Source organism: Hipposideros armiger, unplaced genomic scaffold (assembly GCF_001890085.2).
Source record: "Hipposideros armiger isolate ML-2016 unplaced genomic scaffold, ASM189008v1 scaffold_373, whole genome shotgun sequence".
NCBI classification, from domain to species: domain Eukaryota; kingdom Metazoa; phylum Chordata; class Mammalia; order Chiroptera; family Hipposideridae; genus Hipposideros; species Hipposideros armiger.
In genome coordinates, this window is record NW_017731723.1 from 334,507 (window position 1) to 357,957 (window position 23,451).

Sequence of the window (23,451 nt, forward strand, 5' to 3'; positions counted from 1 at the left end):
CTCTCTCTCTCTCTCTCTCTCTCTCTCTCTCAAAAATGAAGAGATGTTTGCATTTCTTTTCCTTTTGGGAAGCTTATTTACATTCACTTTTTCCCCCCTCAGGAAAAAAATAAACACAGAAGGTGATGTTCCTCCTTCCATGTCAGGCAGCTGTGCTGTGTGTGTAGACAGGGTGCTGTACTTGTTTGGAGGGCATCACTCAAGAGGCAACACGAATAAGGTTAGTGTTGAGAAGGATAATGGCTCAAGGCAATTTTATTCTTTTTCAGACCACCTTAGACTTTTAACATTAAGCCCATACTTATTCCTGTCAACAAATACATGTACTTGACTATGGTGTGAATGTGCATTTTAGTATTTTGTCTGCCAATCTGTATTTACCTAGGCCTTTTGTAAAATCAGTTTTGGTTGGTCCCCTGTGTGCAGTAACTTCCTAGGTGGTTTCTCTTTGTATGTTTTGCATCTACTTGTTCTCTTAGAAACCTGGAGTGTTAGATGAATAGTAGTAAGTTAGGTGAAAACAAGATGTAATATCATGGGGGCAGGGTAAAAACGAACAGGCCATCACTCAGAAAGCCATAAGGATAAATAACACTGACAAAATTTATATACTACATTCCTATATGGTGCCATAAGATACTGTTGTTCAGACTTTGTCCATGTTTTTTCCAAATAGGAAAAAGATACCAGCTGTTCTCTCAGGCCCATAAGAAACAGGTAAAGTCAGTCAGAAAGGTGCATATAATCTAGGTAGACGCTTACAGATTCATTTATTTGTCAACTTAATAAGACCTGCTGTGCTGAGCCCACTTAAAGACATTGGACACAGATGAATGATACAGTCCACGCCTCCTGGAACTCACATTCTAGAAAGGACACATAAAAGAAGCAAGCGATTTTGGTAGCACATGATAAGGAGCTACACAGCCTGTCTCACAGTAATAGCTGGGTAGATACTGTTGAATCTGAAAAAGAATCCTTGACATTGTGTTTGGTAGGATGAACAGAAAAAGTAAAGTCTTCACCCAAGAGGTGACGCTTGAATTGAATAATAAAATTTGAAGGTGTAGCCAAGATGCAGGCATCAAGATGCAGAGGTATAAGCAACTATGCTTCGTTTGTGGGAATGCCACATGGCTCAGTGTAGATGCAGCACGTGGCTGAGATGGTTTCAGACTGCATCTCACTAACTCTAGGGATTTCTGAGATGCCATGGGATACCTGTGGGAGGAGCATCACGGGGCTAGGTAGGCTCCAGGCTGCCCCTTGTGTAACTCTATTTTTGTTCTTATATATTATGTTTTTTTTTAAGAGTTGGTTTGAAAAAACGGTTCTGTTCCTAAAAGATTTTGTGAGGCATGGCTGTAGGCTCTAGTTGAGCCATGTATTTTTCAGGTTCAAGGGGGAGAAAAATAACTTTGACACAACATGAGGAGGCTTGGGAAAGAGAGAAGCTGTGTGGCTTTAGGGGGTGGTCAGAGAAAGAGTAGTAATTAACATGTCAAGTGGCCACGGTTGAGTATTCTAAGTTTGATCAAAAGGAAGCTTAGGAGTCTTGAGGAAAAAATACAGAGGATGCCAAAAAAATGTGTACACATTTTAATAAAGGAAAAAACTGTATCAAACCTATAATAATATATACTGATAACAAAAGATGAATGCAAGTCATGTTATGTTATACATTTTTTTGGCACCCCTGTTATATATTGGTCAGATTATTGAAGTACTTGGATGTGAACCCTTTGAAAGATAGACTGATAATCTTTTAAACACTTATCTGTAGTTCCTCGAGTTGAGTAGGCACTTAAGACATGTTTGTTAAATTGAATTTGAAGGTGAAATTGGCAAGTCTGGTTTTTTGGTAATCTATCCTGATAACCTTAAATTAGATCAGTACAACTAAAGTGCCTAAGGCACAGAATGCAAATCAAAACACTTCTTTCTATTCCTTCAACAAAAAAGTGTGGCTGTGGAAAAAAAAATAGCTGCGCTAAACAGGATGATGAGTGACTTAGGTAATTTACATTCTGGCACGAGTTTCTAATCTAGACTCAGACCAGTACCAGTGTGCAGACTGGTGGCCAGTCTGCAGTCACACTTCTAGTAGCATTGAATTAGATGATATCCTTATCATAAGTCACAGTAAAATGAAATGCCAAGGTTGAACTGCTTTCACATAACCAAATCTAACTGAAATAATTGCTTCTGACAGTTCTATATGCTGGATTCAAGGTCTCCAGACAGAGTATTACAGTGGGAAAGAATTGACTGCCAAGGAATTCCTCCATCATCAAAGGACAAACTTGGTGTCTGGGTATATAAAAACAAGTGAGTTAGCAGAATTACAGGTTTGGGTTTTTACGTGGGAAGTAGTTTGCCCCTCAAGTATCCTTAGCCAATAACTTTTGTAACTATAGAACATATTTTCTAGGGCCCATGTGAGGATTAAGTGAATTAATACATCAAAGCACTTAACATAGCATCTGAGATATAATTGTTAACTGTATTAGTCATTATTACTTGAATAAGTATTTTCGTATAACCAGGTATGCCTTCTCAACTTATAGCATATAACTAAGAAGAAAAATCTCTCGTATATTAAGTTGTGGATGTTTGAATTTTTAGTGTGGGGTTTTTTTTGTTTGTTTTTTTAAATAGGTTAATATTTTTTGGAGGGTATGGATATTTACCTGAAGAAAAAGTATTAGGAACTTTTGAATTTGATGAAACATCTTTTTGGGTAAGTGAAGTTTCATATTTGCACATGGCCTACGTAGGATGTTAAAAAGAATACATTTTGTTTGCTAGTAGTTTTGTTAATTTTGCCTTGATAATAAATCTAAGGCTGTATAGTTTTGCAAATAATTGTAAAATATCTCATGTTATTATTTTCTATAGAATTCAAGTCATCCAAGAGGATGGAATGATCATGTACATATTTTAGACACTGAAACATTTATCTGGAGCCAGCCTGTAACTACTGTAAGTTACTGAATAATGGATTATTAAAGCAACACTGCTTAGAGGAGAGGGGAGATTGTGAGGTGGTGGAAAACCGACAGTTCAGTCTTCTTTTTCTGGAGAGAGAAGACCCATAGCTTTCATTATTCTCCAAGGAGTCTTAAGTTGGAACTCAAAAACGTTTAATGAATGTGTAGACCAACCCAGCATCTATTATCTAATAGACGTTTAGTGGTATTGTTTGTAATTAAAATTAAAATTTCCAGTTCTGGTAATCAGCCTTTAGTACTGCCGTTGACTAGAAGTCTGCACTTCAGCTTAAAAGCTCAAGTCTCGCACATTCTTATCTCACATCCAGAGAAAACTTTCTAGTAGTTATACAAAGTGCACTTATGTATTAAATTGCTCCTGTGACTCAACAGGGTAAAGCACCGTCGCCTCGCGCTGCCCACGCCTGTGCCACGGTCGGAAACAAAGGCTTTGTGTTTGGAGGCAGATACCGGGTGAGTATATAACAGTTTCATGACCTGCTTTTTAATTGTTAAAACGATAACTATAAAATTATCCTTTTTCAGGATGCTAGAATGAATGATCTTCACTATCTTAATCTGGATACATGGGAGTGGAATGAATTGTAGGTATCATTTTATATAATTATTTAGAAAAGGCTTTCAAAACATCTCAGTGGCTTTTTTCCTTATTCTGTATTATTAGTATACAATGTACTTGCTGAAATTTTCTGTAACTGAAGTTAAATAAACATGATCACTAGATCTTAAAGGAAGAATTTTATTTTTTTATTTCCATTTCCCATAACTATGTGCCTGGCATGTAGCATGTGCCCAGTGCTTGTCGAAAAGAAAAAGTCTAAAGTTCACTCTTCCTTCAGAGAAAAAAGTGCATTCTAAAGCATGCAGTTGTTAATACCAAGAAGCCTCTTTAAAGTCTTTTTTTTCTTAATTCCATATAAATATTAAAAGAAAACTTCAATATTTCTCTGCATTAACTACAGTAGCTGCTTTTAAACATTGCTACTGTAACTTCGCTGTCATTTTCAGAACCCCGCAAGGCACATGCCCCGTGGGCCGATCCTGGCACTCGCTCACACCTGTTTCTTCAGATCACCTCTTTCTCTTTGGAGGATTTACCACTGACAAACAGCCACTAAGTAAGTCCTTTAGAAATAGATAAGAAATCATTACCTATCATTCATATATATAAATAGTTGGGAAAAAATTAGTCTATTTTAGATGTATCAGGGCTATGAGATTGGTTGGAAGGTTTGCTATTAATTTCGATCCCATAACATACCTGTAATTGTGTTCATACTATGACATTACATCCATTCTGTAAAGAAATGACCTGGAGCACTTTAAAGCGCACTGAAGGGCTATAACATGCAAAGGACTTATTTGGTTAATCAGAGACAAAAAAAGGAATTATACTTTCTGTGTCAACTCATGATTACTTTTCTTGCTAAAGCTGTGCCCTTTAAATGTCAATGGCATGTTGACAGAATAACATGCTTCATAGTTCTTTTCTGTTGTCATCAGGTGATGCCTGGACGTACTGCATCAGTAAAAATGAATGGATACAGTTTAATCATCCCTATGCTGACAAACCAAGGTATGAGCTATTTAAAAAGGTAATTCTTATCCTGAATGAATGAGATCCATAGAGGTGTACAAGACTGAACGATAAGAGGAAATTTTGGCTGCGTTAAAGCCATCATTCTTATAATAAATATCCTAGCATTCACTAAGGTTTAACATCATATCTTTTGAAAGAAAACTACAAATGCTTTTTTGTCATCTCTATGAAAAATAGGGCTGGATTTTGATTTTCTTACTTTATTGTAAAATTATTGATATAGTTAAAATTTATAATCAAGCTCTTTACCCTAGTAGTTGAACTGCATCTAGGTCTGTCATTAAAAAAGAAAGAGGAGTGGCGCGTTGGTTAAGAGTTGGCTTGGGACGCCAGCTCTGAGCAGCAGGTCCCCAGTTCGGACCCCACATGCGGGCCAGCGAGGCTGTGCCCTCTACAGCTAAGATGGTGAACAACAGCTCTACCTGGAGCTGGGCTGCCATGAGTCGCTGGCAACAGCGTAGGCTGCAGTGGGCTGCTGTAAAGCTACTGTGAGTGGCTGGCAGCAGGAGTGAGCTGCCAAGAGCCACCTTGAGTGGCCGTCCAGGGGCCAGTGACTGATGTGCCTCACCCAGGAAGAGCGCAATGATAATACCAACATGGGCCAGTGAAGTGACGTCCTCCACAACTAGACTAAAGAACAAAAGGACAGCAACTTGCCTGTTCCCCTCCCCCCAATTCCCCAATAAAATCTTTAAAAAAAAAAGAGCTCGAAAGGAGAGAATTTCTTTTTTTTTTTTTTTTTTTTTTAGCTGAGCCATCCTGCTACCTGTTGGCAGCTCAGTGGCTGCTCAGCTTGGGCTGGACTCGAACCGCTGTTGCTCAGAGCTCAAACTCTTGAGCGAGCTCTTAACCAACTGAGCCACTCGGCCGGCCCGAGAATTTCAAAACATTAATGTGTATGGGGGAAAAAAATTAAGAACTTTCAATTAGATTTGAAATAGCACTGTATAACAAAGATTAAAAAATCAAATCATAAAAGAAGAGCCTATTAAAATACTGATAGCTATTTTTGTTGTTAATCTCAAAATGACGTTTTGACAAAGACTTAAAGACTGAAAAGGAAACGATAGTCAAAATTGTTCAAAGCACATTTAGATATGTCACACTGCATTTTTTTTCTAAGTCTCTAACCTAAGTACAGTCGTGCCACTAAGACTTCATTTGGCACAAATATTCTTGCCTTAGAATTCCTAGGCCTTCACATACTTTCAGTTTACTCAGGCATCCCTCAGGTGGTGGATGTGTAAGGCCAGTTGGCCCTGCCTATGAAAATAGGAAGGAGGAGAGGCCATATCCCACTCACCTGTAAGATTTTATTGCTAACAAAGACCCAGAGAACAGTTCATTTCCCTTATTGCATAAATTAGGACTGGACCAGAGAGACAATGATAACATCCAGATAAAATAGACATTGATTTTTCTAGCTTTGGCTACTTAATCGCATCTCACCTTGATGTTCTTCTGGTCTGAACTAAAGATCGCTAGTCTTTATTTCATTAGTCCTATTCTATAGTATAAATGACAAATTTGGTGTTTTGGGTGACTTCAAATTCAGACTTTTGTTTTCAATGTAGATTATGGCACACAGCTTGTGCCAGTGACGAAGGAGAAGTAATTGTTTTTGGTGGGTGTGCCAATAACCTCCTTGTCCATCACAGAGCTGTAAGTATACTACCCTCTGTTAAGGCCACTTCATAATAGCGCTGAAGTGTATTTGTGAAGTGCTTGCTTTTTAATGTGTTCTTATCTATTATTCAGGCGCACAGTAATGAAGTACTTATATTTTCAGTTCAACCAAAATCTCTTGTAAGGTAAATAACTTTTTACTTGGTACTTAAGAGTATTTTAAATTGTACTTTTTAACACTTTAAAGTAGTGCTCTTGAAAAACCTGGTTTATGAATAATCCTATGAAAAACTTTAAAGAAAATGTGTTTTTTAAATAATTCTTTAAGTGAATGTATTTCTGAACAGTAACGTGAAATTATTTTTCTCTTTTCCATGTTCATTTTCAGGCTAAGCTTAGAAGCAGTCATCTGCTTTAAAGAAATATTAGCCAACTCGTGGAACTGCCTCCCGAAACACTTGCTTCACAGTGTTAATCAGAGGTTTGGGAGTAACAACACTTCTGGATCTTAAGGCTTCACAGATAATGCCTCTGACCACTTTGCATGGACAGCAATTCTGTAAACATCAGCGTGGCATTGTTGGTATAATGATATGCATTGTTGTAGTTTTACAGCTTTTTGGTTTAAATGTGCATGTGAATGGCCTAGAGAACCTATTTTTGTGTCTAAAGTTTACAATAAATGTATTTAACGCCAGTAACTGTCTTCTAGTAAAACAAAGAGAATTAATACTTGGGCTTTGTGTACCCCAAGGTATGGTTATTATAGTGCATTTTTGGTAACTTCAAGATACATATCTATAGAAACTAGACTGACTATTCTTACCACTATTAAAATGGTGAAGTTATTTCTTAAAAAAATTAATATTTTAATTTTCTTTAAATGGCAAGAGTAGTCTGTTATGTTGTACGTACAACACTAGATTACATAATTATAGTTTTTTAAACAATTTCAAGTGGAAAATATTCTTAGTAGGATTAATAAGCTGGTAAAAGAAATTCTGAAAGGACCAACAGCTATTTAGGACTCTGACCTTAACACTTTGGTATAGGGGCTGGGCAGATGGTCATGCTGACTCTGGACAGCTGCTGTCTAATCATTTTGTAGCTCATAAAAGAATGGAAGTCAACTATGACTTTATTCTCCATTCTGTTAGGAGACAGAAGAAGAAAGCTGGGTCAGGAGTCTATTGGTAAGCCTAAAAGTGCACTTTTGATATTATGGGTTAAGATACTCCATAACATGCTACTGATAATTACTAGAGGTGGAAAATAAAATGGTACAGAACTGAATGAGATTACAAGAAAGAAATTACGATGAAAACTGAGGGTGTATAAATGTATGGAAATGATTGACACCATTTTCTTCTAGGTGTTATTTCTTAAGCTGAGTCATGGGAATTATTTGTATTTTAAATCTGGTCTAATATACCTTTGATAAGTATAAGTAAAGGCAGAAAGAAATTTACTCCTTCACTACTTAGGGTTTTCAAGACTTAACCTCTAAATGTTTAACTGCCCCCAATCTCCACTACCACCAGAAGAAAAAAAAAAATCTTGTGATTGGCCTGTGAGTAATAGATATATTAGACCTTATATATACAATAGACTACCAAGTCAATAGTCTAAGCAATTGAGCCATTTCACTATTCAGTTTCTTTACAACATGAAATGAATATTAGCCCCCCCAAATTTCAAGAAAATGTAGAATAACTACAGATGTATACAATTAGCGTTTAACTATCCACAAATATTTTAGGAAATCCTATCATAGACAGTGTCTCCTCTCTATAAAACTGGAAAAAACAAGAATAAGTCCTTTTAGCGAACATAGCAAGGCAATGTATCGTTAATTTTCAAATGCGGAAGTCTTGTTACATGGTATTTTCATCTGAACTTCCAAAAGGCTATAAATCGGCTCTTCCCAAATATTTTAGGATTTCATTTCAGCTATTTCCTTTTTACATTCAGAAGATTGGGTGCAGACACTTTCACTTTGCCAGGAATATTTCTTGATAAATCCGTGTCCTAAAAAAAGAGAATTGCTAAATATCTTCATATCTTCACATTCTATATGGTTAATCATATTTTTATGATAATTATGTATCCTCTGCTGTCAAAACAAAGGCATTTCCAAAATTTTCACTTGAAGTGATTTTACTTATTTTATACTGCTTCTAGTAAGACAGCATTTTCTATCAAAACAACAGCTGCAGCTTGCAACTACTAAATAAAGCAAGAACAAAAAAGAGCAAATTATACTGCTGACATTTTTAGTGGCAACACCAGTCTCCAGAAAGTCCTGGAGGGAATCATTTACCTTAACGCTGCGGAATAAGTCTTTTTCTCGTGCAGTTGCTTCTTTGGAATGCATGAAACTATTCAAGGCAGTTTTTGCAGCTGTAAATAGAAAATAAAACAATCTACTTTTGTTCAGTCAAGAAATGTTTAAAATTGTAATTCAAAAAAATTTTTAAATACCTTTCCCCTTTTTCTGAACTCCAGGAGTAAGTTTCACTTTGTATCTTTAAAAAAGAATTGCATGTGTTACTAAATAGAGATTACAAAACAATTCATAAATCACTATTGTGACAGTGGTTTTGAGTAAACTAGTGATGACTTACTTATAGTTTACCATGGTGGTGTAAGGGGCACATATTGGAATGGAAAACAGTAGTATATCTTCAGGATGTGGCTGTCCTGTCAAAGAGTCAAACAGGTTTTCCTAAAAAGGGTAAACAGAAACAATTATTAAAGTAATTTACATCAGCTCTAAAAAGAAACTCTAAAACCTGTCAAATTGATGTCAACATATTTTTATCCTTTACTGCTAGACATATAGTCTTAAGCTCTGCTTTACAGCTCCAAAGTTTAAGACCAATGGTGTTTAAATATATATTGTTTAGTGCTTATAAGTTTTGCCTAGTATAATGAAAAATGAGAACAATGACTTTCAAAATGGCACTTGTAAATACATTTAAAAGAAAGGGAGAAAAAACTTGGATATTATCTTAGTTGTGGAAAACTATGGATTAAAATGAAGCACAATAATGACCACAAATAGATTTAAATCCATTGCATGGAAACTGGACTGATACTTTGGCTAGACCGGTGGTTCCTCAACCATGGGGTTTCGCCCCCCAAAAGACATTGGGCAATGTCTGGAGACATTTTTGGTTGTCACAACTTGGGAAGAATTTTGCGGGGGGAGCGGGATAGAGTGGTAATACCCACAACAAAGAATTATCCATCCCCACATGTTCTCACTGCTAAAGCTGAGAAACTCCTGGGCTAGGACAGCCTTCTCTTGCTAGTTCTTAAGGAGAAGTCCTAGGGCTTCTTCGAGTTCCCATTTGGTGGGCTGCCTACAAGATTGCCCATATTTATTCAACAACATGAGTAAATTTAGAGACCAAATGCTTGGTGCTGAAGTAGTGTGTTTATTATGTGCCATGAACTTTTTTCTAAGTGCTTTATGTATATTAATTTAGTTCTCAAAACAACTGTCTCCTACTGGGGACAATTATTATCCCTATTCTTCAGATGAAGAAACTGAGGTACAAAAAACAATGTTTCCAAGGTTGCAGTTATATGTAACAAGGCTAGGATCCAAACCATGAGTGTTTGAGTCCACAGCCTGTAGACTTGTCATAGCACTTTCCATTTTGATTAGTCAGGAGCTGTGTGTAAAACGTTCTGGGAATTGGACTGCAGTCAGAGTACCGTAGTGGAAACCCAACCCTAGATCATACCTCATTTCTCTGTTGATCCAGATCTTGCTCTTCCTGCTCCAAACATAAAATTTACAAAGTCAGCTATAACTTAAATTGAAATTCCACACCATTAAAAACTATGAGGAGAAAGAAACAGTGATGTAACAAGACCGTCACATCTAACCCACAGGATAAGAACCCCAAGATTGTGTGTTATGTTCTTCAGTGTCCTAAAGACTGAGGGAATTAATTGTGTGTCTGATATTTCAGAAAGCAATGTCATTCAAAGTGAAAAAGGATTGGTCTTTGAAGTTCTTTAAAAACTTCTACATAGAGTATATGCTGAAGCAGTCAATGTTATAAGGACAATAAAAAATGACCACTAAGCTTGATGCATTTGCCAGGGAAAAAGAAAATGGAGTATTTTGGTGAACTGAGCTTTTATATTTTATTCTCTGTTAAACAATTTTAAGATAAATTTTCTCACATAAAGATAAGCTTAGGGGCCGGCAGAGTGGCTCAGTTGGTAAGCACACGAGCTCTGAACAACAGGGTTGCCGGTTTGATTCCCACATGTGCCAGTAAGCTGCGCCCTCTACAGCTAAGATGGTGAACAACAGCTCGACCTGGAACTGGGCTGCCGTGAGTGGCCAGCGATGGCGTAGGCTGCAGTGAGCTGCCATGAGCGGCCGTCCAAAGGCTGGCAACCCATCTGCCTCAGCTGGGAAGAGCCCAGTTATAATACCAACATGGGCCAGTGAAGCGACGTCCTCCACAACTAGACTGAAGAACAAAAGGACAACAACTTGTCTGTTCCCCTTCCCCAATTCCCAACACTGTTCCTCTCCCCCAACTCCCCAATAAAATCTTAAAAAAAAAAGATTTTGTTTGCTTACATTAAAAAATCTCTGGAGATAACCTATCTGTGAAAGAACATTCATAATTAATACTTTTAATGAATACTTGTTGAGTCTAGGGTTTACAGAATAAAATGTGAATATAAGAAGTGTAAAAATCTGAGGACCAAAATGAGTTTCAGTATTACTAAACAACAATACTGTTCAGCAGAGAAAAAAGAACCATACTACATTTAGGTCCCCATAAACATTATCTGCATTGAACAGAGCACACAATTAAATCCAAAACTTAACTGCCATAAATAAAAATATAGGCTGAATTGAAAACTGGTTACAAATTTAGAAAACAAACCCTTTGCCCAGAATTTCAAGAAGATGTACATATTCATGCAAAAAGGTATACTTAAGGCTGGGCTTACTGTATTCAGCTGATAGAATAATTCTCAACTGGGAAAATGTTAGCTTCTCACTGGTTTTGCAACCAGGGCAATTGGTTACTAACTGTGTAACCACTTTCAACATTATGGAAGGCAATACAGCATATGTTCCTATATAAATCCTAGAGCAAATTTATTTTCTACTCATCTTCAAGACAATCCCAATTATTTTGTCTCATTCTAAGTTCCCACCAGATTCAAAGAAAGCCTCTCCATAAAAGTGATTATTTTTATAAAGACTTGTAGTGAACTCTTTTAAGATACACTTATTAAGACTAGGGTTACCATTCATCCTGGTTTGAACACTTAAGTCCCATGTCCTGGGAAGCCTGGGGTGATGGGTAACCCTCATTAAGCAAAAGCCCATATGTTTGTGGTAGCTTTACCTTGTCATCGTGTAGATCATCCACAGCCAAGTCTTGTAACTCATGAGTTACAACCTCAACAGAGGGGGTTTCTTTTACTATGGTGTCTGAGGTCCTTAGTCCACCTCTAGGCTTCTGGGGCTGTTTCTTCACTGGTTCATCCTTTATTTTACCTTTCTTCCCCTTTTTTCCTTTTTCTTCTTTGTTTGAACCTGCAGACTTTAATTCAGAGAGGAAAAAAGTATTTTCAATATTGTCAATATTTTAACAAAAATGTACTGAACGCCTAGCATATATGATAGGCAGTGGTCTAGATGCCTCTTGGAAAACAAAATGTGTTGAGGTGTTACTTACCCCCAGCAATTTCATGATGAGTTCACGGTCTTCTTCATCTTGGTCTTTATATTTTTCCTTCATTTTTTTCATTTTACTCTACAAAATCAAAATATTTTGATTGGAAAAATTTGGCAGTAAAAAAAGGACAAATTTTTGCAAAGAAAAGGTATTTCTTTAGCTCTGTCAAAAATGCTTATCGATCAATATCGATCAAGGCTCCATTACAAAGAGATAAACCATAGGCCTCACCCTCAAGGAATTTACCATCTGATGGAAAAGACAATACCTATAAGAGTAAGAATAAATTGGGCTGGCCGAGTAGCTCAGTTGGTTAAGAGCTCGCTCAAGAGTTTGAGCTCTGAGCAACAGCAGCGGTTCAAGTCCCAGCCTGAGCTGAGCAGCCGCTGAGCTGCCAAGAGGTGGCAGGATAGCTCAGCTAAAAAAAAAAAAAATTAATGCAACATATTCTAAATACTACAGGAGAGGTACAAATTATTTCTAAGATAATTTTGAGAAAGGAGGCATTTCTTGCACCTTGAGCAAGAACTGGGGAAGAAATAAAGCAAAACTTGAAAGTCTTAAAGGGAATAAATTGACAGTATTTGGGAATGTAAGAAAAGCAAGATTATTAAGTAAAGACAGGACAGAGCAGTAATCGCCAAGTCATCGCATTTGGTTGGCGTCAGGATATACATATAATAGAGGAAGAACAGCAGAGTGAGGCTGGGTACTTACTAGAGACTCTTAAGACTGAATTTTATCAACTTAAACTAGGGATTTTTATTCAGGCTACATATCCAAACTACCCTAGTAGTTTTTAAAACTATAGACATCTTAGGCCTCACCTCCAAAGGTTTTTGTCTTGATTATCTTAGCTGAGGCCCAAATAACAAATTTCTAAAAATTTAAAGATTTCTTTAAACACACAAAAAACTATAAAAGATTGATAAGTCAGGCTTCATTAAAATTAAGAAATGCTGCTCATCAAAAAATACTTATAAAAGGGGAAAAAAATCAAGCCTCAATATGTGAAAAGTATTTATAATACATGTATCCAAGAAAAGACTTGTATTCAGATTTCAAAGAACTCATACATCAATGAGAAAGTGGGACAGCCCCGTTTTTAAAATGGGCACTTCAAAAAGAATATATTCGAAGGTCTTAAACATGAGAAAGTACTCAATATCATTAGTCATCAAGGACATGCAAATTAAAGCCAAAATAAGATTTCAATCTATACACACTTAAATGATAAAAAAAAAAAGAAACCACACCCAACCAGCCAAAAACCTAACAATACCAAATGTTAGTGAGGACATGGAGCAACTGGAACTCAGACACACTGCTTGGTGGGAAACTGGTTCAAGTAATCAGGAAAACCGGTAAGACCTATTAAAGCCAACCACAACCTGCACAGCAATTCCACTCCCACCTATACACAACAGAAATGCATACTTGTGGATCTAAAAGACATACATAAGAATGTCTATCAACAATATTGTAGACATAAATTGGGGTAGACTCATATCATGGAATGCTATGCAAATGAACTACTATCTACAACATGGATGACACAGAATATTGAGTGAAACAAGCCAGACCAAAATGTATCATATGATTGCTTTTATATAAAGATTAAGAGCAGGAAAATAATCTACAGTGATCAAAGAAAAATTTTTTTGGTGGATACAACTGTGAAAGGGGCAAAACTGAGTCTTCTGGAGGACTGGAAATGTTCTAGTGTGATCTGGAAGGTGCTTCCACAGATACGTGCGCGTATAAAAATTCATTGAGCTAAACACTTAAGATCTGTGGTTTTACTATATATACATTATGCCTCAAAAAAAATCTTAAGAATAAAATGAACAATATTACCAATAAATTGAACCAAATGGAAAACCTGATGAGAAGAGTTTCTCGGAAAATATAACTGAGGAAAACCAACTTGAAAAAACAGAAAACCTGAATGGACCTATCATCACTAAAGAAATTTAATTAGTACTTAAAAACCTACCATCAAAATCCTAAACACCAGGCCGTTTTACAAGGAAATGCTATCAAATCACAAGGAACAAACAACCTCCATTTTATACAAAGTTCTAGAGAGCAGAAAAAGTCCCAAACTTAAGTTATTAAACTAGTGTAACCTAGATACCAAAATCAGATAAGGACAGTCTGAGAAATGAGAGGTCAATTTAACAGATTTTCTCAATTTACCACATTAACTAATTTAGGGAGAAAATAATGGATGCAAAAAGAGCGTTCAATAAAATTTAACTCATCACTATCAAAAATAAGTTCATAAAGGATATCTATTAACCCACAGGGAACATCCCACAATGATAAAAATCTCAGATACAGTCCTCTTAATGTAATTAATGATGAACACTATTAATACTCCTACGCAGCATTACTGATGTTTCAGCCAGTGCAAAAAATATAATAACAGAAATTAAGATTAGGAAAAAAACACCATTATTTGCAGACAATATATGACTGCCTACAGATGAAATAGTAAAATAAAAGTTCAATGAGATTGCCTATTACTAGAATATGAAAATTGTCTTCCCACATACCAGCAACTAATGAAGTGAAAGTTTTCCAAATATACCATTTACAAAAAGTAAGAAAAATTATAAGTAGTAATAGATAAGATGGGTAAGACTCTAGGGGAAAATACATTTTTATTGAAGAATATATTCTTACATAATTATAGTTCACATAGGAAGACTCAATGTGGTAAAGATGACATTCTCCACAAAACAAAAATTGAATATTATGTACTTTAATAAAAGTTTTAATGAAAAGTAGAGTATGTCATTATATAACTGCACCATATTATTTATTGTTATTTTACATCATTGGGCATTTATTTTCAGTTTTCTTGCTATTATAAGTATCAACCTGATGAATATCCTTAGTGCATACACTGATTTCTTTTAGGATAAATTCCTAAAAGTGGAATTGCTGAGTCAGACTAAATGCATTGTTACGACACTTGCTGGCAATTCTCATGGTGTGTACTCAAATATTTACTGAATGACATTGAACATACATTATCTATTAATTTGACAAGTGAAAAAATTCCCCTTGTTTACATAAGCATTTCTTTTATCACCTTTTTTTCAGATTTGCCATTTGTCTTTCAGTTTTATAGATGGTTCTCTTTTCCACCTGGAATTTACTTTCGTATTATTATATTTTTTTAACATGACTAGCCACTAATTTTTAATATTTCATATCTTCCCTAATCTGTAATATTATTGTCACATACTAAATTTTTAAATATAGAATTAATGGTCCTGTGTCTAGATTTTGTTGTTTCACTTTTCTATCTGCTGGTCCTTATGTTAATACCACACTGTTTTGTTTTTTTTTTTAAAGATTTTTATTGGGGAATTGGGGAGATGGGAACAGCGCTGGGGAATTGGGGGAAGGGGAACAGACAAGTTGCTGTCCTTTTGTTCTTCAGTCTAGTTGTGGAGGACGTTGCTTCACTGGCCCAAGTTGGCACCATCATTGCGCTCTTCCCGGGCGAGGCACATCAGTCACGGGCTTCTGGATGTCCGCTCACAGCGGCTGCTGGCCGCTCACGCTGGCTGCTGGCTACATACGGTAGCCCATGGCAACCCACTGCCACAGGGGCTGCAGCCTACGCCGTCGCCGTCGACTCACAGCAGCCCAGCTCCAGGTTGAGCTGTTGTTCAGCATCTTAGCTGTGGAGGGCAGTGTCACTGGCCCTCATATGTGGGATCCGAACCGGGCCCTCTGGCGTCCCAAGCCAGTTCTTAACCATCGCGCCACTCGGCCGGCCCAATACCACACTGTTTTAATAATTCTAACATTAAATGTTTTACTACCTACTAGAGAAATCCCCTCTCAATTTTCTTTTTCAAGATTTCCTTGCTATTCTCTAGCATTTACTCTTTCAAACGAACTTTAGAATTACTTTATCAAGTTAATTAAAATCTCAATTCTGACTAAAGTCATGTTGAATTTACACAATTAATACTGGGAGAACTGATATTCTTCCCGTCCATATGTGTAGTATAATCCTTCCTTTATTTAAGACCCACTGGGAAAAAACACAGGAAATTCTGATCACTATGGGTGGAGGAAAGATCAGGAAAGATGATCTTTATTAAGATTTCAAAGGACTTTTTTTAAAAAGATACACTGATAGATTAGCTCACAATCCCTTTTTCATACTGCTACAGCATTTTATTTATTTATTTATTTTATTTTTATTTTTATTATTTTTTTAGCTAAGCCATCCTGCCATCTGTTGGCAGCTCAGCAGCAGCTTAGCTTGGGCTGGGAATCAAATCGTTGTTGCTCAGAGCTCAAACTTTTGAGTGAGCTCTTAACCAACTGAGCCACTCGGCCAGCCCCACTGCTACAGCATTTTAAAAAGTATATTCTATATCTACTACTTCTTCCTTTAATCACCCACCTTTAATAAAATATTTAAGAACTCTAACCAAAATCGCATTAATAATTAAAAGAGAAACTACTAAGCTAAATTACCAATCAAGACCAGCACTGCCACTTGATTAAGTGTCTCTGGCAAATCACAACCTCCCATTCGTCTTCTACATAAAATGAGATCTTTTGTCTAGATGATCTTAAAGGAATATAGAACAGTGATCTCATGTTCCCTCAACACTATCTTTTCAACTACCTTTCAGTCAAAGGGTGTCACATAGGATTATTTTTTTGCCTACATGATCTGTTTCACTTAAATTCTAAAAAATTAAGAGGAACCTCATAGCTTCATTTGTGAACCATATAGTATTAACTTTAACAATTCACCCCAAAGTTTTTTATTGTTTTAATTAGTTTCAGGTGTACAAACAATATAATGATGAGACATTAACACCCCTCACAAAGTGATAACCCCCCAAGTCTACCACCCATCTGACATTGTATATAGCTATTGCAATACCACCGACGATATTCCCTATGCTGTACTTGACACCCCGTGACCACGTATATATTTTTTCACGGCTAAGTTTTCTTACCTTTTGTCCTCGCTTCATTGGCTGCACAGCCGGGGCATTCTTGCTTGTGTTCTGCTGAGTTTCAATGTGTAGAGCATTTTCTTTTTCTTTGTCCTTTCCCTCTATCACTTCTAAATCCCCTGAGTCACTTGGAAGCTTTTTCTTCTTCATTTCCCTAAATATAAATGAAATAGAAACATCTAATCTTACAACTTCAAGTTCTTAGTGCCCTAAAAAAAATACATGGGGAAGGGAACATGTACAATACATAAAAGATCGTAGCTTTTGCTTAACTTGATAATCACTAGGCTACAGTATACAAAAGTGCAAATAGTGATGCAGGAAAAAGCTGAATATTTTTCCCTCAAGGATTCATCATTCTTTTTCTCACGGAGGCTCAACACATGGACACCCTGGACTTATTCACACTCAGTAGCCACATTCAGTCCCTCAACACCCTGATGACCAGGCACTGGGATTTGTACTCTGTATCACCATGGCCTTGGCAGATCTTAGGTATTCAATGAAACATTTGTTGATTGGTTAGCTGAATAAATAAATGGATAAAAAAATAAGCAGATTAAGGAGGAAAGGGAAATTCTATTACTATGGTATTGTTCACATGCAATCTTTATTTCAAATGCCACCGCCCTAGTCCAGGTCCTCATCATTTCCCACCCACTTCCTCCAGTGGTTTCCTCCATAATTGGCTCTACATGAACTTCCAGATTAATCTTCCTTAAGTATTTACCTATGTCACATTCCCATTTAAAATCTTCTAAAAGTCCTCACATCACTTGCAGGATAAAATCCAAAATACTTCGCTTGTCATTCTAAGTTGTCCACTTTGGTCTGAATTCACTTTGCCAAACTTATCTACTAGTTCATAAACATGGGCTTCTTGCTCCTTTCACCTCAGTTTATTTAGCATTTCGTCAAAGCATACTGCTTCCCAATCCAGGCCCGCTTTGTTCATGCTAATTCTTCATGTTCAACTTTATTATCTTCATTTACCTACATCCTAATATGTTTTCAAGGTATACTTCTGATGGTATTTCACAAGACACCTGAACTCACAGCAATTTCTTGCTCCTCAACTACTGTATCACGTTCAGGTAATACTGAAGTTGACCCTGAACATGGCAGGCTTGCACTAAGAGGCCTCGTAGAAGTGGCCTGCACAGTTCAACCTGTGTTGTTCATGGCCAACTGTATTTCTGATCCTTGGAGAGGAATCCACAGATGTAGAGACCAGACTGTAGTTACATGCATTATTTTCGACTGCATGGGGGTCAGCACCCCTAATCCCTGCATTGTTCAAGGGTCAAATGTATTTATAGATTTATGGCTAGTTTCTGAATCCAGGATTCAAAAGCTTCTTGATAGCACGGACTTTATACTGAACTTCGTTGTACATTTGGCATCTAGCACAGTGCCAGGTACTCAGAGAGTTCTCTAATTGTTTAATAATCATCTTTTTCAAACAAAAAGGTTTATTTTCCATTCCAATCTAGGGCCTCTTCCTTGAGTGCTTTACTAAAGTCTTTTTCACCCACAGTAGTTGTCTCAGGTGTTCCTTTCCTCTGCCTCTACCTTTCATTTGCCTCCCAAATCCTGCTGTAATTTAAAAACAAAAACCAAAAAAAACAAGTCTTCTCTCTTGCATATAAAACTTTCCTAGTTAATTTCAAGTATTCCTATTTATTCCTGTCAATATTATCCTAAAACCAATCTATTTAATACATTGGAAACACTACTGTATATATGTATGTAATAAAAGATCTGTCTCATGTCACTTGACCTATCTCACTGATTATTGTGACAGATTAGGGCCCTAAAACACAAAAACCTATCAGAGCTGACTATTAAAAACTAAAGATTTATGCTAAATGTTGGTAGTTTTAATAAGGGAGAACTTTAGAAAAGCCAAGTGATCTGTCATAACTGAATTGTCAATTAAAAAAGAAAATTACATACTTTCAATTGGATAACACAAATATGTTTACCTTCTTTCCTTAGCTGACAAATGTCTCCGGCTCTGTAATTTACTGTCACTCTATTAAAATTAAAACAAATAAAAAAATAAGCCAATACAATGACATCAGTAACATTAATTTTTCAAATAGTAAAATTAAAAATTAGAAAATTATTCTATTCATTGAGAAGAACACGATGTTCTTCATAAAACTTTGAAAACAGCTTACCATATTAGAAGGTTCCTCTTTTGAAGCCAATTTCTGTAGAGTCCTATGAAAACAGAGGGGTGCACCAGCCTGTAGAGACATTCATTTACAAAACCCCCAAACATTCCCACAGCACACTCTTAATTACTGGCAAGCCCACAGATTTTCAAATTTGGTAAAATCAGAAAAAATATAATCAAATTGCTCATTTCCTCACACTTTTAAATATATTCTTTAATAGCTGACATGTATTAAATGATTCCTATGTGCTTGATGCTTTACGTGAGTGTAATCTTCACTAGAACCCAAAGAAGCGGACAGCATTAATATTCACCAAGAAGGAAACTGAAACTTAAGACATAAAGTAACTTGCCCAAGGATACACCCTAAGACTCAATTTTGGTCTGTCTGACTCCTAAGCCATTCTTTTTTTAAAGATTTTATTGGGGAATTGAGGGAGGGGAACAGCGCTGGGGAATCGGGGGAAGGGGAACAGACAAGTTGCTGTCCTTTTGTTCTTCAGTCTAGTTGTGGAGGATGTTGCTTCACTGGCCCATAGTTGGTATTATCATTGTGCTCTTCCCAGATGAGGCAGATCGGTCGCTGGCCACCAGACGGCCGCTCATGGCGGCCACTCATGGCGGCTCTTGGCAGCTCACATTGGCTGCCGGCCGCTCACGCTGGTTGCCCGCCACACACAGTAGCTTATGGCAGCCCACTGCAGCATGGGCTGCAGCCTATGCCGTTGCCTCATGGCAGCCCAGCTTCAGGTAGAGCTGTTGTTCACCATTTTAGCTATAGAGGGCAGTGTCACTGGCCCTCATGTGGGATCTGAACCTGGGCTTTGCTGCTCAGAGCTGGCATCCCAAGCCAGCTCTTAACCAATGCGCCACTCAGCTGGCCCTAAGCCATTCTTAACTCTCCAATAATAATACTTTTATACCTATGGTATTGTTTACTTGGTGATCAGTAAGACATTAAACACTGAAACACCTTATTTTGGGGATGGAAGTGCCTTTCTTATATTATTAGCACTTATAACCACTTACTCATATCTGTTTTGACCTAGGTTGGCCATTTTTATATTTACAGTATTCTTCTATGCTGGGTCTTGGAAATTTCTTTAGAGCGACATGCCCCCCAAATCCAATGGTGGCAAGATAGTAAGACCACAGGACAATGAAGAGTAAAAGTACTAACATCAACCTTGGTATTATCTTTGTAAGGATTAACTCTTCATCATTCCCAGCTTACAAAATAAAACTTAAAATTCTGGTTTTTAAATTACCTTTGGGACTGAAGGTGGGACAAGTCAATGGTAGTGTCTGGGTAATTGAACGTCTCTTCTCCGTCATCCTTGACTTCACCAACAGGTTCCTGATCCTTCACTACTTCCTCAGATTCTCCTTCATCTTCAGAGCTTTCCTCATGAAGGAGTTCTTCAGTAAGCTCATCTCTACCACTCCGAATAGTGACACCCTCCTGGTCAACGAGTTCCACTTCCATAGGAGTTTCGTGTAATTCCTCTTTCTCCTCTTCACTACTACTGTCACCTCCATCTGTAGAATTACCGTGAGGAAAGTGAGAGTGCTACTACCATAAGAAAGCTAGGTGATCTCCTTGAAAATATGTTATTGACTCCATGTCTCCAAAAGATCAGCAGAAAAATGCCTGATTACCTTCAAGGGTACTCTGATTTAGACAAAGGATATTCTGTATCATGAACTGGTTGGCATAAATGACCTCCAGGATCTTTTACTATAATCTACATTTCTTGGATATCGCAACCATTTCTACAATAAAAACTGTAACTTTTCATTGTTAGGTATTTCTAAAAAGGAAGACAATTGAAGTAGTTCTATAAATAAAATGCTTTTATTATAATTTGCACATGAGAAGTGAAAGGAGATAATATGTGCTATGTAATTGGCACACAGCAGGAGGTGTTCATACTTTGGCAAAAGGAACACTGTCTAGTAGTTATAATATGGTCTAGTTGCCTCACCTATAAAATGAGATGCCACCACCCATCTGACGATGACAGTTGTGAGATTCAATAAACAATAATGTAAACAAAGCACTTTACACAGTATTGGGAACATGGTGAAATTCAAAAGATAGAAATCTTGTAGAACAATAATAGTTGTAAATGAAACAATGCAATAATATGCCTAAAAAAGAATGACTTTAGGAGAAAGAATAGCTTAGAGGGCATATTTTCCCTAGTTCCTTTAGGTATGTAGGTAAATTTATTCCATACTGGGAACAAATATGTTATTGAATCAAGCTAAATTCTCATAAAGGAAACTGTACTTGTTATAAACTCATCTTTGTATCACTTCTAATTCCTAAACCCAAAGTAAATGCTCACTCATATATACCTGAGTTGATCTGTTAAACACATTTATGTATTACCCATTAAATACTGAAGTTTTACTATACAAGTATAATAAACATATACTCAACTATATCAGTTAGGGATCCAATTACTTTTTTAATTCATTAAAATTATAAGTGTATTTAACATTTCCAAAACCAAAATTCAGTAAAACTGATAGCAAACTTTTTTTTTTTTTTTTTGAATTTCAATGATCTCAAAGGAGACATGGTCTTCTAGGTATGCATTTAGAAGCAGAACTAGACAACAGAAAACATTATAAGCTACTTTATGAAAATCCATACATTACCTAGCTGTTCCATTTCCTCTGATATGAGTTCACTTGTGCAACTCGCCAGCGTCTCCATGTCTTCATCCTGCACTCTGACTTTTCGTTCACCCCGATGTCTCCAAACACAAGACTCATCTACCTGTGGAAATAGTTCTTTTTCATTGATGGAACTTCAGGTCAGACTAATGAAAATCAGAAAAAAATATAATGAAGATGATGAAGAGTACCTTAAATAGGAAGCTAAACCCCATCATTAGATATGAGGGAGGGAGAAAATTCTTTTTTCCTAAAAAGATAATATACATAGATGATTTAAAAATATGTTTTCTTCAGTTTATGCTTACAAGATATTTGACATCAATGGTCATATTTGTTTTGTCTTTTCTCTGTTATGAAGGAACATTTCCTATTTACAGAATTCAGCATTATATAAAGAAAAGGAATTAAGAAAGAAAAAACATGATTGCTTGCTCTCATCCTTTGGGTTAGTCAGACCCTGAATAATCCATTTTTACAAAAAAGATCATGCTATACATTCTTCCACACCCAGACAAAACTTTCCCTATTTCATAACTATATATATGAATCAAAATAATTAGTGTCTGTTCTGAGACTATTAGTAGATGGTCTTCAAACCCGTCTCTATAATCCATTAACAAGTCATTACCTCTTATCATGAAGCTTCCTGTTGTCAAATATTCTCCAGTTGGTGCTGTTTTAGACACCTGAGGGACACAATAATATATTATACTCTAGTCTTAAGAAATATGTTTTTTATTGATATTTTCACTATTGAAAGTAAAGTCATATTCAAGTAAACAGTACTATGCCCTGCAAAGTTTATAATTTAGCAAAAATTCTCATCATTGAAGGGATAGAGATCTCTCTTCACTGATAGATACTCCTTTGGCAGTGATAAAGAAAAGAAATAATGAAGGATACACTACATCAATAATTTTCAAATGCCTTGGACTACAGCAAGAACTGGTCCACATGTTTCCTCTAGTGTGAGATATGATAAAAAGAAAACAGTTCAATAAGCTTATCATAAAACTATATTTGCTAAAATAAAAGTATATTTATTAAATAAAATCATCCTTTTCTGAGATAGTCTTTTTTTAGTAATAATCTTTCATTTTACGAAATAAAGATAGCAGGTTTTTAAAAATATATTCTAATTTGTCAAAATAGGAAATGAGCAAGCTATTTCCACATTTTTAAAAATTTTATACACCTGTGAAACCCCCAAAACCTATTCATAAAAGAATTAAAGCAACTTTTATAACAAGACTGAGGGAGAAAATCTAATTCCAGAAGTGATATTAATTTCCTAAAAACACAGTATTACAGCATAGGAGAAAATAATATAAACAAACATAATGAAACTAAATCTAAGGAAGGATAATGGTATTAAACTCTTTTTACCTTGCTGTATAGCTTATGACCTTGTAAAAGTATATCATTAATTATAATTTTTTGTTTAGTTTAAAAGTTTTAATTTATATTCCTCTCTTGTGCACATAGATGGGCATACTTAATTAAAAAATATAACAATCTCGGGCCGGCCGAGTGGCGCGATGGTTAAGAACTGGCTTGGGACACCAGAGGGCCCCGGTTCGGATCCCACATATGAGGGCCAGTGACACTGCCCTCT

The 23,451-nt window shown here is 36.4% G+C and overlaps 2 protein-coding genes across 5 annotated transcripts in view; one reads left to right on the forward strand and one right to left on the reverse strand.

Annotated features, from left to right (window-relative positions):
• The window catches only part of KLHDC2 (kelch domain containing 2), an 11,607-nt gene extending 4,673 nt beyond the window's left edge, over positions 1-6,934 (forward strand). The window contains exons 3-13 of the mRNA XM_019662372.1: positions 103-220; positions 2,213-2,328; positions 2,659-2,740; positions 2,899-2,982; positions 3,384-3,464; positions 3,537-3,595; positions 4,020-4,129; positions 4,515-4,587; positions 6,186-6,273; positions 6,370-6,422; positions 6,626-6,934. Coding sequence (XP_019517917.1) covers positions 103-220; positions 2,213-2,328; positions 2,659-2,740; positions 2,899-2,982; positions 3,384-3,464; positions 3,537-3,595; positions 4,020-4,129; positions 4,515-4,587; positions 6,186-6,273; positions 6,370-6,422; positions 6,626-6,749 — 988 coding nt within the window. The 3' untranslated portion in view covers positions 6,750-6,934. The remainder of the gene's footprint in view (positions 1-102; positions 221-2,212; positions 2,329-2,658; positions 2,741-2,898; positions 2,983-3,383; positions 3,465-3,536; positions 3,596-4,019; positions 4,130-4,514; positions 4,588-6,185; positions 6,274-6,369; positions 6,423-6,625) is intronic.
• Positions 6,935-7,800: 866 nt separating this feature from the next.
• Positions 7,801-23,451, reverse strand: part of NEMF (nuclear export mediator factor) — a 51,580-nt gene continuing 35,929 nt past the window's right edge. The window contains exons 20-34 of one of the 4 annotated variants that reach the window (XM_019662370.1): positions 22,465-22,522; positions 22,025-22,083; positions 21,816-21,936; positions 20,417-20,687; positions 19,150-19,192; positions 18,952-19,001; positions 16,967-17,120; positions 11,964-12,041; positions 11,631-11,828; positions 10,847-10,873; positions 9,990-10,022; positions 8,862-8,962; positions 8,719-8,762; positions 8,558-8,637; positions 7,801-8,265 (exon numbers count right to left, since the gene is read on the reverse strand). In XM_019662370.1, coding sequence (XP_019517915.1) covers positions 8,188-8,265; positions 8,558-8,637; positions 8,719-8,762; positions 8,862-8,962; positions 9,990-10,022; positions 10,847-10,873; positions 11,631-11,828; positions 11,964-12,041; positions 16,967-17,120; positions 18,952-19,001; positions 19,150-19,192; positions 20,417-20,687; positions 21,816-21,936; positions 22,025-22,083; positions 22,465-22,522 — 1,395 coding nt within the window. In that variant the 3' untranslated portion in view covers positions 7,801-8,187. Of the gene's footprint in view, positions 8,638-8,718; positions 8,763-8,861; positions 8,963-9,989; positions 10,023-10,846; positions 10,874-11,630; positions 11,829-11,963; positions 12,042-16,966; positions 17,121-18,951; positions 19,002-19,149; positions 19,193-20,416; positions 20,688-21,815; positions 21,937-22,024; positions 22,084-22,464; positions 22,523-23,451 lie in introns of all 4 variants that reach the window. The other 3 variants (XM_019662371.1, XM_019662368.1, XM_019662369.1) reach the window with 3 other exon arrangements.